This window comes from Anolis sagrei, chromosome 3 (assembly GCF_037176765.1).
Source record: "Anolis sagrei isolate rAnoSag1 chromosome 3, rAnoSag1.mat, whole genome shotgun sequence".
NCBI classification, from domain to species: Eukaryota; Metazoa; Chordata; class Lepidosauria; order Squamata; family Dactyloidae; genus Anolis; species Anolis sagrei.
This window is the reverse complement of record NC_090023.1, coordinates 143,868,463-143,886,939: the sequence shown is the minus strand read 5'-3', so window position 1 is coordinate 143,886,939 and position 18,477 is coordinate 143,868,463. Positions and strand designations below refer to the sequence as shown.

The window sequence follows — 18,477 nt, the reverse complement described above, 5'->3', positions numbered from 1 at the left end:
GGATGTAGCTAGTCCTGGATGTTATACAAAACACTCCATTATATACTATTTGCAATTTGAGCTATAGTGCTCTTTGTTTTCTAAACCCAGCTTAGGTGTCTGGTTATGCTAATTTCAAATGTGGTAAAGGTCTTTGTTCCAACAAGCAACAGTAGCTTGCAGATGAAATTAATATAATGGTCCAATATTCTTTCTTGTGAATTGAAATATATGTTGAATATTTCTCATCAGTTGGCCATTTTTATTTATATTTATTTTTTATATATTTGTTAGCTCATTTTTGTTAAGAGTTTGGATGGACCTCATCTCTATCACCTGATTTGCTATTTCTTCCAAATGGTTTATTTCTCTCAACTGCTTTGACAGCAGTTTGTTTTCCCGTTCCAAAATTATGAGTTCATAGTCAAAGGAGTCTTCCTTAAAGCAATCTGCTCTCCTTCCATCTCTTTTCTGTAGCTTTGGAGTGTGTTATTTCCACCAAATTTTAATTTTGTCTTGCTCATATAATATGTTCCCCTTTTGGTCACATAGCGTTCCTAATCTTGGTTTAAATTTTCTTCGATTCCTCAAATCTTGGGGAAGAAATTTCTTGGCCTATCTTTTTTATTATCTTCTATTTCTTCTGTTGATTATTCTCTTTGTCTCCATGTACACATTTCTGAACTGTTGCATTCAGGATTATGAGACCATTTTTGTCACCTGTCACTTTTTCTAATAATTGGAATAATTTTATCAGTCATATAATGACAATTTCTTTTTTCTTTCTTTTCTTTTCTTTTTTTTTAAAAAAAACATTGTTTACTCTTCCCTGAGAATTTCCCTATTTTTAGTCCAGAGGGGTTTTTTTGTCGCTTGGGTTTATTAATGCAAATTTACTCTTTAAATTCTGTAGGGATATTTTTAGATTGTATTTTGATTTAATGCACTTCTTTGCGTGTTCTGGATGTTTTTATATTAGCGGTTCATGTTTTGTGCTCTTGTTTTAGAAGAAAGGGTGGAACTTCTCCACCCCCTGTTTCCAATTATACCGTCTTTTTGATTTCTAGATTAGCCAACTGGTGAAGTTTGTGTATGTAGCCATTTGTTGATTTGCCTAAGAATATGTTTCAAATTACAAACAATAGTAACAACAGTTTAGAAACTGTTGAGCTCACATATTCAATATGTTTTCTTGTCGCTTCATTTCTTCTTCCTAGATTAAATTTTACAACAATGTTTGGTTCTGCTCTAATTTTGGCTTATGCATTCCAAGCACCTGTGGTTATCAACATGCTCTGATTCCTCCTATGGTTCGGCGTAGAATCTTTAAATGTCTTCTTTTTAATATGCCTTTTTTCATGTCAGGAGGTACTTGATGTTTTACCATCCTTGTGGTAAGCTTCTCTCATGTCCCCACATGGGGAGCTGGAGCTAACAGAGGGAGCTTATCTGCAGTCTTCCTGGATTCGAACCTGCGACCTGTCAGTCTTCAGTCCTGCTGGCGCAAGGGTTTAACCCATTGCTCCACCAGGGGCTCCAATATGCTTCTTAAAATAGAGCATACACTTGGATTATGATTGTATTGATTATAGTTTATATTTCACTTATATTGACAGGTTTTTCCATATAATATTTGTAATATGATTTGGTGAGATTTTGCATTTTAGCCTCTGATTGCTTTTGCAATCATCTTCCTATTCACCATCCTGTTCCTTCTTATGTTGTCACTTTTTCAACAAAGCGATAGAATTTACTGTCATTGGCAGTAAGGGAGACTTGGATTGTCACGGCTACAGAATAATCTCTGGCATAATTGAGAAATATCAATGTTGTTCATTCATTAGCACTAAATCACAAGCAAACTTTGAAAATCAACTTTGAAAAAAAAATGGACAGACATGACTGGATGAGAGAACTCAGAATTATACCTTTCTTTGTGTCTCATTCTTTAATTGTATGAAGCTGTTGTAGTGTTTGTAGAAATAATTTTAAATACATGGAGGCTGTTACTATTTTTTTCTTTTTCCTGAAAAACAATTTTCAAGAATGAAATATATCTCATTTTATAGTTGAGCCAAATGTCAACAAACACTTTAACCATTTAAAAAAAATTAATCCCGGAGTTACTTTAACAGGAGTTAATGTTGCACTACTGCTTTATGGTAGAATGCTTGAAGAAATTGGTTCACTCAACTCGTAGAAATCATATAATTTGCAAGCCTTGCTAAATATTTTCCCTTTTTGTGGAATCCAGTTGAAGCATTTCCATTAGAGTCTACTGTAAATACTGCACGTTGTTGCTAAAAGATTTGTCTAAATGGAGGGTGTTCAGAAACCTTTTACTTTTGCCAAATTTTTGCAACTCCTGGTATTGAACTAAGAGGACCCCTGTAGCAGTGGTCTATAGGAAGAAATACATATTTAGCTATGCTTCATGTGGTAGTATGGCCAGGTGACAGGGGTTTTTTTCATTTCAAAAGTAATACAGTATAGTGCAGCTGGTGGGGATGAGGGACAGGGCCTTCTCGGTGTTGGCCTCACAGCTGTAGAACACCCTCCTGAGTGAGATCAGGTTGGCCCCCTCTCTCCTGATCTTTAGAAGACAGCTAAAGACCTGGCTGTGGAACCAAGCATTCGGCACATCATAGTAATATTTAAAGTTAAAGTGAAAGTTGAAACTACAATGACCCAGAACTGTTTACGACAACGGCTATGTCTCTGTGTGATAGGTGATGTTATTTTATGTGATGTGTTAATAATGTTTAATGTTTTATTGGGAGAGGGTCAATTTTAATGTTTTATACCATTTTTATCAATGGCATTGAATTGTTGCCAACACAGTGAACCACTGTGAGTCCCCTTCGAGGTTGAGAAGGGTGGTATACAAATATTGCAAATAATAATAATAATAATAATAATAATAATAATAATGGTGACAATACATGCTTTTCTGGTGCTGCTCCCTTGCAACATCCTAATTGTAGAGAAAGTTAACATGGTTTAGCATTAAACAATAGAAATGGTTACTCCAAGAGGTTATTAAAACTTAAATTAGTTGCGTTATATACTTGAAAATACATTCTTTTATTTATTTACCACGCTTGTACCCTGCCCTTCTTACCCTGAAGGGGACTCAGGGCAGCCTTACAAAGGCAACAATTCAATGTTTTATATACATATACATTATATATTACTTTTCTATTTAAACAATGTCCAGCCTAGCTGACCTTACTTGGAATTTCCTCTTTTTCAGCTATGTTTAGTGTGTTCATAAAACTTGCTTTGAACTCTATCATAGCCAAATGGTCTCCCAGGACATGGTTCAACTATTGTGTGAACCTCAAGCTATAGAATAGCTTCTCTGTACAAAAATAACAAGGATGAATTGAAGCAATTGCTATCGCAGTGTCCTCCTGCCTGCCCAGATCCTGCAGAAAAAGGAGGCCTCTGTGCACTGGAATGTGTGGAGTTGGGAAAGCACTTAACCTTCACTTTCAGCGGTGTTACTACATTCTATCACTCAGTTCAAGTCGCAATCAAAACGTCATGTACCTCAAAACTTTCCTGCAGAACCATAAATCTCATTATTATATACTTGCCTATTGAATGGTGGTACTTCAAAGCTTTTGTGTTTATGAAAGTCATTACAGTAAGATTTGAATTTACCGAACAGGTTATGACAAAGCTTCAATACTTGTCTTAAAACTGAAGCGGGATGCTTTTGTAAACATGCCTATTGGCAGACAGATTGACCTGAATTACTGCTTCTCCCATATTAACTCTCTGGCTCCCAGTCACACCAGGAGTAACAGTTTTCTCAGGCTATCCACACAGGGACTCTGATAAAGTGGGTTTCTATGAGTCCCTTTCTGCTGCCTCCTTTGCGGATACCTCCCTGCTCAGCATAGCAAAGTGGAAAGCATCACTATTCTCACCTAAAACTTTAGTCACACATTTATTGATTCATTCATATATTTATTACTCACCCTATAATTTACAGGTCTTAGGGAACTGTGCAATAAAAATAGATAAAATAAAAATTGCATAAAACGGCATCTGAATTAAAAAGACATTAAATTCTAATGGTATGAAGAAAAATAAAGATAATAAGATAGCTGCGAAAATGTAGAGACTGGGGGGCTGTTCCAGACAGACCCTATATCCCAGGATCGGATTCCAGATTTTCTTTTTATCTCAGATTATCTGGCAATGCAGACATATATAATCCAGTTTAAAGCAGAAAACCTGGGATCAGATCCTGGGATATAGGGCCTGTCTGGAAGGGCCCTGGGTATCCAATTACACTGCCATATATATAATGCAGTTTGGGATTGATTCTATAATAAAAAAATAATCCATTTAATTGCCATTATTATAAACACAACAAGATTAGTACGCAGCAAACAATATCACTATGCTGGTTGTTGTATTGGATCACACGTTGGACACTTCCCAAGTGTCTAGGACTATGTGTTGTATCGGCGAATAATATGTGCATATCCCAGTAGGGTGGCCTTTTGCAGCTGGCAGATGGTAATTTTGACAGCACCGATTGTGTTTAAATGCAGGCCAAGGTCTTTAGGCACTGCACCCAGTGTACCATTATTATTATTATTATTATTATTATTATTATTATTATTATTTGAAACACAACAATATGAGTCCACATCAGACACTCTGCTGGCTGTTCTATTGGATCACACATCAGACTCTTCCCAAGTGTCTAGGTCTGTGTGATGTATCGGCGAATAATGCGTGCAGATCCCAGTAAGGTGGCGTTCTGCAGCTGGCAGATAGTAATTTTGTCAGCGCCAATTTTGTTTAAGTGCAGGCTAAGGTCTTTAGACACTGCATCCAGTGTGCCGATCACCACTGGGACCACCTTTACTGACTTGTGCCAGAGTCTTTGCAGATGGATCTTTAAATCCTTATATTGTGTCAGCTTTTCCAGTTGTTTCTATTATTATTATTATTATTATTATTATTATTATTATTATTATTTTCATCATCTCTTGAGTGGAGTTGATTGCATTTTAAATGCAATTTTGATGTATGGTATCAAAGTGAAGTGTGCCTTCTTCGTAAGCCAATATGGGGTGGAGGGATCTGAAGGAAGAAGGGACAACTGTATGTTTCGAAAACTTCAGCAAGATAGTAAAGGGAATTTTCTCCCCCTTCCCCCAGTGGTATCTGATAAAAGAGGAGCCACTGCCGTGGGACCCAGCTGTTCAAGGAGACAGGTGTGTGATCTCTCTCTCTCTCATTTTAAATAACCAGAGTGGGGATTCCAGTTGCTTGTAGGTCCGAGCAGGTCTGAAATAAATCAGCACATTTGTCTATGCACGTATGAGATAAACCTTTTAAACAATTCAAATGAAATTATCTTAACTGCTTTGCTTATTACTTCCTTAAGAATTCATGCTAGCACTCGAAACCTTAGGTTTCCTGCGGCACATACCATATATCATACCATAATTTTTTTGCAGTGTGCATCTTCAAAATTGAGGTACACATTACAGTCAATGGCACATTATACTTCAGTAAATCTGGTAATCCAGCAAGAAATTCTGCTCACAAGGCCCCTTGGCATGAATGGGAGCTACAGAAAACTCTTTTGTGATTATTTTCATGGTTTTGTGAAAAATATGCCTTTGGGTTTGAAAGGTCAAGATTGCAGACATAATGGTATGTCAGCTTTTGAACATGTTTACTTATTTACTATTTATTTACTGCATTTCTATACCGCCCTCTCTTACCCTGAGAAAGACTCAGAGCAATGTACAACATGACAAAATTCAGTGCTGCAACATGCAAAGCAATTATAACATTAACTAAAATCAATAACATATAAATATGAATTAAACAATTAAAACGCTATACATAAAAACATCACAACATAAAACATATTAAACATTGTACCTGTCCCATCGTCATTATTTAGCTGCTTCATTTATGTCTGTATCGTGATAGGTATAGTATTTTACTTCTGTCATTTGCCAAACACCTGTTTGCACAACCAGGTTTTTTTTCTGAACACCAGGAGGGAGGGGGCTGATTTGATCTCACTGGGGAGGGAGTTTCGTAGTGGAGGGGCCACCACTGAGAAGGCCCTGTCTCTCGTCCCCACCAGTCGTGCCACCACTGAGAAGGCCCTGTCTCTTGTCCCCACCAGTCGTGCCTGCAAAGGACCAAGAGCAGGACCTCCCCGCCTGATCTTAATGCTCAAACTGGTTCATAAAGGGAGATATGTTCAGACAGGTAAGCTGGGCCAGAATCATTTAGGGTTTTATAGGGTAAAGTCACCATTTTGAATTGTTCTCGGGAGCAGACTGGCAGCCAGTGGAGCTGGCGTAACAGGGGGTTTTGTGCTCCAGTTAGTAACCTGGATGCTGTCTATTGCACTACTTGAAGCTTCATGTTTAATTTATTTATTGTAATTTTCAATTTTTACTGTATCCAACAGTTAGCATTCTGTTGGTTCATCCCAACTGGAGCACACTCATTCAATCAAGTGTTGAATGGTAAATCAATACAGAGATACATCTAATGGATTCAATGGCTCTACTCCAATGAGGAATAAAAGAGAATTTAAGTCAATAATAGGTGGAGGTAGCTGAACAATAACATCATTAAAATAATAAAACGAGAACTACCAGCATGTCAAAAACTAAAAAAAAGAAATAAATGTGTACATGAAAATAAAAAGAGGAATTTTGTAAATTTGAAAAAAATGATGTAAACTTTGGACATCTTGACAGTATCCTGTAGTTTTTACCTAGAGATCACTACTAAGGTGTTAATATTAGTTCCATTAAATCATCTTTTTGGGTATCTGAGTGTATAGCCAGAATGTAAAGTAGATTTTGCCCTGTTAGAAAGTGTAATTTGGAGGGTGTTGTAAGGGGATCATTTGAAGGGTCGTGGCAGCATTTTTATCACCCCTATTGTTGCCGCCCTCCTCTTGTTTTCATCAGTAGAGTTTTCATTTGTGACTGTGAATGGCAGGTGTGATGGCCAGCATCAACACAAATGAAAAAAAAAGGTATAGGAAGTGGAAGACTGTGTTGCGCTGTCTTGCAGTACTGAGAAATATGGGAATGAAGGTCACCATATGCAGAAAATGAGAGTCTAAGAGGAAGGAAGAATAGAAACACCAAACTATTCATAGGCCACCAGAGAAAGACAATGACAAAGAAACATATGTGCAATGGAAGAATTGCTGAAGAGGAAGAAATATTTGAAGAGTTGTTTTAGTTTTTGACCTGTCTCTGCTTCTTAAAAAACACAAATTGTTCTTGTGGAGTATGTTGACCTGTTTCTTGTTGATGAGGGGTTTGGCTTAGCTTATAAGTCTATAGATAAAGGTTTTTGTTTCCTGCATCCTTCCTGTGGCTGCATTTATCTTTAACCTCACTTACTCCCTTTTGGGGTGCAAGGAGAGAGGGAATGTGATAGGGAATTCTGAAAGAATTTATACAGCTGTTTCCTTCTCTCTCTCAAGCTCACAAAGGAGACAAGGGGGGCCCTTCCACCTAGCCATATAACCCAAAATATCAAGGCAGAAAATCCCACAAGATCTGCTTTGAACTGGCTTATCTGAGTCCACACTGCAATATATTCAACTTCAAAGCAGATAATGTGGGATTTTATTCAGCTGTGTGGAAGGGGCCAAGGTGAGGGAACGAAATTGTGCCTGGGACCTTTCACCTCAATCCCAGCAAGGTTTTTAGTGCAGCCATTTTATCATAAATATATATGCCAAATTAGATTCAGCATAATTAAAATAAAATATCCCTTTTCAGTGTAAAATGAATGTATTTTAATAGTTTTTAGTTTAAACCTAATTGCATTTTCTTTTTAACTGATTATATTTTAAAATACAAGTTCATGATTTTAACTGTGTTGCTGTATTTTGAACTGTTGTTCCACACGCCTCAATTCCTAGGGAGGAGCAAGTAAGAAATCAAAATCATCGCCATCATTTCTTAAAGACACATTTTAAATCTAAAAGCCCATAGTGAAGGAGCCAAGTCATGCCCCTTCTACACGGCCATATAATACAGGGCCCTTCTACAAAGCTCTATATTCCAGCAGATCAAGACAGAAAATCCCACATTATCTGATGTGGACTCAGATAACCCAGTTCAAAGCAGATATTTCTGCCTTGATATTCTGAGATATAGGGCTATGAGGAAGGGCCACAGATTGTCAAAACAGATAATCCACATTATCTGTTTTGAACTGGATTATATGGGTCTACACTACCATATAATCCAGTTCAACGCAGATAATCTGGATTCTTTATGGCAATGTAGAAGGGGTCTCAGAATCTTTCTTGTGAAACGACTTCCATAGTGGAGGTTTTGCCATGTAAAGACCACATCATGGTCATCATGATGCAGAATAATCAAAGGATGTCTCAAACCTATACCTATTGATAAACTCTACAAACTAGCTGGCATCCCCCCCCCCCCCCGGATGTGCAACAGTAAGTTGCTGCTAACTATAACTGCTTTGAGTCCCCCTCGGGGTGAGAAAAGTGGTATACAAATACTGTAAATAAAATTAATAAATAAATAACTACGAGAGAAATAAGGTTGAACATTGAAATCCATCCACTACATGGCTATCAACCTCCTCCCAGTAGACTCAAATCAAGGGAAAACTTCATGAGAACCACCACTCCTCTTAATGTTCCCCCAGCAACAGCAAGAGTAGCCCTCTGGGCAGCTAAACCAGGAAACCGCAACTTGATGACCCCCCCCCCCCGCCCCACGAGGGTCTTCCTTCAGGGGTAAACCAAGAACGGGCAACTTGGAAGTCCCTGAACAGACTCAGAAGCAGAGTGGGCAGATCAAAAGACTATCTGGCAAAAGGGCCCTACCTAGAAGAACTCTCCACCTTGAGCGATTGTGGAGCAGAACAAACAACTCAGCACCTGTTTTCTTGCATACAATGCCCTGCTTCATGCACAGTGGAAGAACCATTTAAAGCTATAGGCAGTGATGTCACTGTCGCCCGTATGTGGTCAAAAAATATTTATCTTCTTGTGCTCCCTCTATTTTATCCGTTTTATTTGTTTAAAACTTATTTATGTAATACTTTTGACACAAAATAAATAAGATCATGGCTGATCAGAAAAGACTGATAACTAAAATCCCTCTGCCAATCCATATAACTTCATATTCCATATGCATTTTCATGAAAATATAGTTCCTTTATGTTTGTGTATATGAATGAGAAGTCAATTAAATTTTATACAGTTATAGACCAACTTATCTGTGGAAAGAGGGAGGATGTTTAAAAGATACTGAGGACTTTAGTACTAAAAGAGGAAAAGTAAACATATCATGTCTCATATAGTGTCAAATAAATAATCCTCAAATTGAGAAAAATATTTTTCACAGTGCAATAGCAATTTATATTGCTACAGTGGTAACTGAGAATAGGTGATAAGTAGCTTCTAGCGGTACCTCTAAGAAATGGGGGGGGGGGGAGTGGAGGAGCTTCTGAGATGTATATGAGAAGTGTGGATTTCTCAGATTCAACTGGACATCATAAAATATATCAAGTATAGTCTGTTCACATTAGTATTCCTCCTGAATAAACAAGCATCCCGTTTCAGATTTCTTTATTAACCTAGCATCAGTGTCAAATACATCTCACTCTGGCTACCAGTTTTAAAAATCTGGCTACCAGTATTAAAAAAATCTAAAATCATAACAGTAAATAAAGAACACTCAAAAACAGGGGAACTTCAGACAAGAAACAATCAGGGACAGCTAATCACAAAGGATTCTCCCAGGCAGTAAGAAGTCACACTTGAAACTGAAAGGCTATTAAATGCTAATCAAGGTGGCCAATCGAAACATTCACACCTACCTCAAACAGACAAGAGTTTTTTCTCCCACACTGGAGTTTCCACTGATATATAAGCCCCATTTTCCTAGTTTCCAACAGACCTCACAACCTCTGAGGATGCCTGCCCTAGATGCAGGCGAAACATTAGGAGAGAATGCTTCATGACATGGCCATACAGCCTGGAAACACACAACAACCCAGTGATTCCGGCCAAGAAAGCATTTGACAATACACTGGACTTCTCTCTCTGACACTAGATTTAAAAAAGTGCTTTTTACAACTGTATAAGTGTTAGAACAAAGAAGGGATGATCTCTGGATTGATTTTGAAAGCCTGCCCTAAGCCATTTTATATCCTGGAAATATTTATCTGTAATTATTTAGGCACATGAGCATTTCATATTATTTAAAAGAGTATGAGTTATGTTTAGTTTAACGGTATTTAGTTAAAGCTGTAGTTGGATTTCCTTCTGTAGAAAAGAAAGCGATTTCAATATTTAAAGGATTGTGATGTTGATCTGTGAGGTTAAATAGCATGATGTTTTTCTTAAATATCGCAGAAGATGATATTGTGTGTTGGTAAAATATGACAAATCATGGCTTTGTGGGAACTGCAGCTTACTATGAACAACCAGTATACTGGTGCACATTGCTGAATTGCTTCCAGTTGCAGAGGGTGCAGCTGAACCAACCATGCAACACTGTTCCTTGGTTGGTTTCTTATGTCATCTGGCAGGAATCCCAAACAGTAAACTGGAGCATCAAGACAAGACTGCTTCTCTAGATTATCTCTCTGGTTTGTTGGGAGGCAATAAACCAGGGAAGGGATGTCTGTAGTTGCTAGATGGCACAGTAAAGCCCTTGTGACATGGAGCGCTATAGGTTATTTTTGTCACTCCTGCTCCTGCAGGATGCTCATTCAGGATAAGCCAGAGTTCCTGTAGTTCCTATAGAAATCAAGTGCACACACCCAGTGTACATGTGTATGTTTGTGTTAACCATGCATAATAATGTAATTATACTTCACAGATGCTTCAAGGCCCATGATTTGATGAGATACTCTTAACTTCTTTTAAAAGAAAACGAGAGTATTGTCACTGATATAAAGGCCATCTAGGAAGTTGCATTTCCTATTGGGGCTGGATCTATATTGCCCCATAGGGCCCTTCCAGGCAGGCCCAAAAATGCGGGACCTCTCATGCTTTTACTGGAGGCATCCAAATGATTTTCCTCCTTGCCCTCCCCTCTCCCATCTCCTAGCTCATCATTTCTATATGCCAGGAGGACTCCAGCAGAACCTTAAATGGTGGCTGGGTAAGGGCTTATTTCTTTTAAGGGCTTATTTCTTTTAAGGGCTTCTTTTGGGGGGCTTTGGGTGACCCCATGCCACCCTGGTAGTTACCGGAATTGCATGGGGACACCCTCAGGGAAAGCCTGGGTTTTTGGGGCAGAAATGTGCACCAAGTGGGGTTTAAAAACCTGCTTTGGCGAGCATTTCTGTCATGCCTGGAAGCACCCATAACCCAGCATTTGATCCCAGATGATCTGCTTTGGTGTAAATGAGTCTATACTGTCCTATAATCCAGTTCAAAGCAGATAATCTGGAATCAGAAACTAGATTACATGGCAGTTTAGAAGGGCCTGGGTTTTTCCTATTGTGCATTAGGTAAAAAATACAATGAATGTTTATATCAAGGTTTCTTCTCAGGCATTGTGTTTCTAGTCCTGACCAGCTAGATGCAGTTGGAAAACTTAATAACAGGACAGGAAGTATTCCTTGAGGTTTTTATTGTTTGTTTTCAGTGATAAAACTGCCTTTGTGTATGAAGGTTGCATGATAGCCACTAATATATATGTATGTTTGTATGTATGTATGTATGCTGTGTGTGTGTGTGTATGTGTATACACACACATGTGTATATGTCTGTGTGTGTATCTAGCATGTGAACCAAAAAGGGCTGCATTTGCACAGAACAGTAACCCTGTGTGTTGTCTTTAAGTCACATGTTGACTTATGGTGACCTCGTGAATTTTATACAGTGATATGAATTCCATTAGGATATCCTGTATCATTTTCAATGAAATAATGTATCTCTCCAGCAATTTTTTGTGACCTCGAGCCATTCTAGTACACTTCCATGAGATTTCCTTTGTCTTTTGAACAAACTCCATCTGGTCACTATTAAAGAGAATTACTATACATGCAAACATTAAAGGAAAATGTATTGTTTTAACGGCCAATGCTGTTACTAATTTTGGTTTCAGGTTTTTTAGGTTTCAAACAACGGGTAGTTGGGGGTTCTGAAGGAGCTGTTCCCTGTGATGTTTGAGCAGGAGAGACGAGAGAAGAAATCAGCTTAATTTACATGTGTGACATTCACTCATTTTGTCAGTGCATAGTGATAGCAACATGACATTTGATTAAGAATGTGTGTGTGATCCTTTTTTTGTAGTGAAACTAGAGGCTTTCAAATGAAGAATCATGGCTAGGCTGGACTCATGAATAGCTTTATCCAAATCCCAGTCATTCAGAAAGTGTGCCTGGAGCCTGGAATGGGGCAGACAGAGGGTGTTGTTTTGATTGAACCAGGCAAAAAATCCAGACTCCCGATACTGTGAAAAAGTGGGGTATAAATAAACACAATAAACATAATAATAATAAACATCATAAACATAAACATAAACATAATAATAATAGACTCTGGCACAAGCGAGTCAAGGTGGTCCCAGTGGTGATTGGAACACTGGGTGCAGTGCCTAAAGACCTTGGCCTGCACTTAAACACAATCCAGTTGCAGAAGGCCACCTTGTTGGGATCTGCATGAATTATTCGGCAATACATCACACAGTCCTGGACACTTGGGAAGTGTCTGACGTGTTATTCAATACAACAGCCAGCAGAGTATCTGCTGTGGACTCATCTTGTTGTGTTTCAAATAATAATAATAACAGTAACACTGATGCCAAGCCTGACTAATCTAAAGGTGACAATCTCTTGCTAAGTGAAGGAGCTGACATTCCTTGCTCCTATTCCCTTCTGTCTTAGAAAAGGCATCTTAAAGTGTCAAAGTACTGTAGTTATTTCTCAGAGTCACTTGATCATTTTAGAGACCTTGACTTTCACAGAAACCTCATTCATTGTGGTTGAGTTTTATGTTTTAATCATTTTTAGTATATTCTCATATTTTCCTAAATTTTCAAATACCCTTTTGGATTTCTTCCTTTTCTTTCTCAGGCCCACCCAGAATTGCTGACAAAGTGATCCACCGGCAATCTGTGAGATTAGGAAGAACAATCAAGCTCCTTTGTCCAGTGGAGGGAGATCCGCCTCCTCTCACCATGTGGATGAAAGATGGACGCACCATCCATAATGGATGGACAAGATTCCGTGTCCTCCAACAAGGGCTGAAAATCAAGGAGGTGGAAAGTGAGGATGCCGGAACGTACATCTGCAAGGCCACCAATGGTTTTGGAAGCATGAATGTGAACTATACCCTCATTGTGATTGGTGAGTACAGCAAGAGTTCTCTCTGTTCTTTGAGAGGCGGGTCCTGCCTCCTGTAGTTGGAAACGCTGTAAATAATCTACCAGCTGCCAGTAAAACTAGTCTGTCCTAATATTTGAGGATGGCCAAGGCTACATACAGTGCTGCACATCTCTGTGTCACAGCCAACAGCTTCCAGATAAGATTAGTCAGTGCTGGTGCCAAAGGTTACAAATAAACAGGAGTGATGCAATAATCACTGAAGCACAGATCACAGTGAATTCCACACAGGAAAAGTTGGGCGATAAGGGGAGGTCACACTAGCCTTTGTGATCTCTGCTGGAACACATTTGTTCCCAAACAACCTTTTCTCCAAATTCATGTTTCAGTGTACATAGGCAAGGACACCAGACCCACTATTATCATCTAGAACAACAGCAAATGCCATCAGAACAGCATCAGACCTAACAATTTTCCTGTCTCATGGTGACTTAAAACAGGGACAAGGAGAGCATTTTCTGTTTGTGCCTGCTGGATACAGAACATTAAAATTTGTAATCAGTTGCAGTTACAAAATAGAGCACAGACGTCTGTATTCAACAGAATAGCAAAGCTTCTGAGAGACCTAAAAGAATGGAATGAAGTGCCTTTGCCACTGTATTTTATGCTCTTGATTCAAAAAAGTGCATTGGATAGACCACATTTCTCATTTCTAATGCAGAACATATGCCATGGTTAGCGACAGGGAAAGAGTGGCAGGCAGTGCAAAAGGAGCTAAAATAAAATAAAATCAAATCTATTTAAATAAAAATATAATGTTAGTTTATGGGATTAACATAACTCAAAAATCACTGGATGAATTGACACCAAATTTGGACACAATACTGGACTGACCTTGAAGGAGCTGGGGGTGGTGACGGCCGACAGGGAGCTCTGGCGTGGGCTGGTCCATGAGGTCACGAAGAGTCGGAGACGACTGAATGAATGAACAACAACAACCCCTATCAGGCCAACAAGTGACCATCACTTGAAAAACTCAACAGAAGAGACTTAAAAAGCCAAAAAATAAAAATTACATTACAATTCATGCACAAAACCACATATATACACATATACAAAAATATATACACGGATATATACACACACAAAACACATATACACAGAGTGGGCTACAGCAATGCATGGCAGGGTACGGCTAGTAAATAAATAAAGAGGAAGGAGGATCATGGACCAGATTTTCGTCCCCGCAGCCCACTGGTGGTCTACAGACCACAGATTCAGAACCACTGTTCTACACAAAACATAGAAAAAATAAAAATAGTATTTTCTCAAAGAATTATTATTTCCTGGGTAGCAAATACACAAAAATACACAAAAACATCACACAAAAATGAGCAAATTTTGTACAGTATCAGTTCTGAACTGTGAATGTTATTTAAAAAATTTCTTGCACTGGGAAGAAAGCAGCTAAAATATTCATCGTTTCCTTAGAGAAATAAAATGAGCAGATAATAACATCCCTATTTAAAACATGGGGTCATAAAAGAATTAGAGCAGTAAATAGTGAAAGCAGCATCCTCTACTAGATTATCACGATAATGCATATTTTATGTCCACTCTGATTTTATATCTCGCATTCCTCAGTTTCTCACTAATAACTGTAAATGTGATATCTGTAGGATCCTTCTTTTCTTTCTCAAAACTGCTGCTAATGCAGTTTCAGTTGGCTAAGGGTAAGGTAAAGATATACTTGCTAAAAGGTAATTATCTTCTGTGTAAAAGCTAAGAATAGCATTTCTTAACATGCAATCTGTGTGTACTTAGACGTACATCCTAATTAGTTCTGTGAGACTTACTCTTAAGTAAGTATATATAGGATTATAGCCGTAATGTCTTGCAATCTGTGTTTCTCATTAGTTCAACCGTTTCTGCTTGCTTGTCTGATTTTACCATTCCTAAATTGCCACTGGCAGACATTTCATATTTCTCTCCTGCTAACTCAGTTCCTCTTAAATTTTTTAATACTTTCTGTGAAGGTTCCAAGTGAGTACAAGGAGTGATTGTCAGATTTTTTTTCAGAGGTTCCAGCTTGATTCCAGAGTTTAAATTGGCTTAGCGAAAGTTAAGACTTCTTTCTAACATCTTATTTTGAAAACCTCTAGTTTCTCTTTCATGTTGTGAAAACTTTTGGGTTATATCTTATGGGCTAAATCAATTAGGTCACCTAAGAAGGCCCATCAAAATCAACAAGACTGGGATTAGTTGTGACTGTTAAGTCTTATTTCAACAGGTTTATTCTAGGTACGATCCTCCCAAATAGTACTGCAGAAGGTCTAAGATCTAGTCACATAAGGGAAGGTAAATAAAGTTCATGTTGATTTCAGGATGAATAATCTCATTAATATATTCCATATTTTTATTTTACTTTATTCATATAAATCATAAGTGATTCTTACTGTTCCAAAGTCCACAGCTTTCCTTCTAAAAAGTAACTAGTTACCTTTCTAAACAATTGACTGTTGAAAGTGATGGTATGTGGCACAAAAGTCTTTCCTACTATCTTTATCAACACTCACAAGGACCCATTGATACTGTATAATAAAAATATACCTCCCTGAATGTATAGGGGAAATGTTCCTGAACTTAACATGGAAACAGGAAACTTGGATAATAGCAAACCTATTGAAATTAACAATTGATGGCAAAGGTTTCCATAGAGTCACCCTGGAGGACCTAGAAAATTCCCAGAGAAGACCTAGCTTATTGGATGTGGATAATTGTCCTATGGATAGAAGGTTTACACTATATTTCACACTCACTGACATGGCAGCATCCTATTGAATGCTGGGATTTGTGGTCTTGGAAAGAGCATTTAGTATCCTCACCAAGACAACTTCTTCATTGCCTCAAACTAAACAAGAAGCTCTGGGATTCCATAGGATGTTGCCATGGCAGTTAAAGTGGAATGTAATAGGATATACGTGTGTAGAGGGAATTGGCCCCTAAACACAAGGCAGAATTATAAGCCCAGAATGTAAGAAATGTGATCTGTTCCTTCTTCACAACTGAGGGCATATCCCCAGGAGTGTGAAAATAAATTAGAATTATACTTGCAGAATGTATGTGATATTATTTTGTGTTAATTATGTCTGCAGCATTTTTGCTACTTGAAAATGTATGAATTGCAAATAGATGTTGGGCCCTAAAATCAAATAATCTTGCTGCATTATCTAGCCAGTCTAAGCAGAAGGCAGAATTTCCTCTCATAGCTAAACTTAATAGGTTTTGTGGCTTACCACAAGATTGGAGATGCTAATTACAGTGGAGAGACAGAACTCATCTTTAATCAGAATTAGCATTCCAGGGATTAAGTACAAGAGTTCCTTATCCAACAAAATACACACATGTGCTGCATATTTTGCACAGCTTGTGTATAGTAATGTCCTGTAAAACTTTTCTTTGTCTGCAACCAGTGGTCATACAGTATCGAAAGAAAGCTAACGCCACAACATGTAGCTATTCCATCTAGGTGTTTTTTTTTTAAAGAAGAGCTTGTGAAGCTATTACCTTTATACAGACTTGTTAACCACTTCTGGAGTCAGAAGCGTGCCTCACTCTGATCTAATACAGAAGTGATGCCAAACCTCCATTTTTCCCCAGCAGTTTGCAGAGTCCTTGCCTCTCAATTCAAACCACACTGACTCACCCAGAGTCACTTATAGTATGAATTCCATCCTTCTTCTTTGTGGTCTGTGAATCACACAAATGGTTTATTCCGTGTTTGTGCAGAGCACTTTCTCTCTGAAACACACAGAAGCACCTTCCCCATGGTGCAATCCCACTCCGTTACAGCGCATGGATGGATACTGGACCACTTAGTGAGTCTTTTTCTCTAGTCTGTTGTTCTCTGACATGGCTTCCTTCATGTCATAGGGAGGAGGGAGCAAGCTTGTTTTCTTCTGCCCTGAAGACTAGAACATGGAACAGTGGCTTCAAACTACAAGAAAGGAGATTCCACCTGAACATTAGGAAGAACTTCCTGACTGTGAGAGCTGTTTAGCAGTGGAACTCTCTGCCCTGGAGTGTGGTGGAGGCTCCTTCTTTAGAGGCTTTTAAACAGTGGCTGGATGGCCATCTGTCATGGGTGCTTTGAATGCAAATTTCCTGCTTCTTGGCAGGGGGTTGGACTGGATGGCCCACGAGGTCTCTTCCAACTGTGCGATTCTATGATTCTAAGATATTTTGGCATCTCAAGTAGAAGTTCTCAAAGTGATTCCCACACTCCTCCAGTGGGATTTTCTTAAAGAACTAGCTTTATTGAATTGAATTGGTGCTTCAGGCAGACTCTATGATTCTCTTGCACAGCTCCTGTTAATGTAAACAAGGTAGGGGCCTGTCCATATGGGATGTACTTGATGGAGATCTCATCTTTTCTAGTGCCCAAAACCTGTTGTCTAAGACAGATGGTTCATCTTGTAGCTACTGAAACACTGTTATAAAGGAAGTAATACAGATGTGATGTGAGAGATGAATACTTGAGATGTTTAATCCTAGAAAAGTTTCTCTGCTATTCAAATGCAAGGACAAGACGTGGCCCACTGCAAATATAAACATGTTATTCTGAAAGTGGCATTGCTATATTTGGTAGCTATGGGCCTTGATTCCTTTCTCAGTAGGAAAAGAGTCAGCTGTGGCCAAGTGTAACCTTAACTTTCAATGCCTGCCCTAAAATAATACCTTCAATTTTTTTTCTGTCTCTTCGTTTCTGGGACAAAATTTCCTCCCTCTCATGTTTTATTAGTTTCATCTGACTTTTTTACATGCTCAGTTGTACAGTTTATCGGCACTCCGTGTGCTAGCCAGCAAACAAGCCCCCACCCCCCCAATTTCAGGAGGCAGACCCCTCTCTTTCTCTTCATTGCTCTCTTTCTCTCTCATAAAGTTGTAACATAGGAGTTAAGTTCAGAAGGTGACAACACCTGTTCACAATTTAAAGGAAATGAAAAGTTTTTTTCCCATGGATGTAAGCATGAAATTCATACACATATGTATGCATATACAATTTCACCAGCATACACCATCCTGTGGTAGACAAATGCAAACCAGAATTACTGCCAGGATAAATTTATACTCTTGAAGACATATGGATATGTT

The 18,477-nt window shown here is 38.5% G+C and overlaps 1 protein-coding gene across 1 annotated transcript in view; it reads left to right on the top strand.

The window, feature by feature from the left end:
- The window catches only part of FGFRL1 (fibroblast growth factor receptor like 1), a 195,373-nt gene that overhangs the window by 87,837 nt on the left and 89,059 nt on the right, over positions 1 to 18,477 (top strand). The window contains exon 3 of the mRNA XM_060769277.2: positions 13,075 to 13,347. Within this exon, the coding sequence (XP_060625260.1) occupies positions 13,075 to 13,347 (273 nt within the window). The remainder of the gene's footprint in view (positions 1 to 13,074; positions 13,348 to 18,477) is intronic.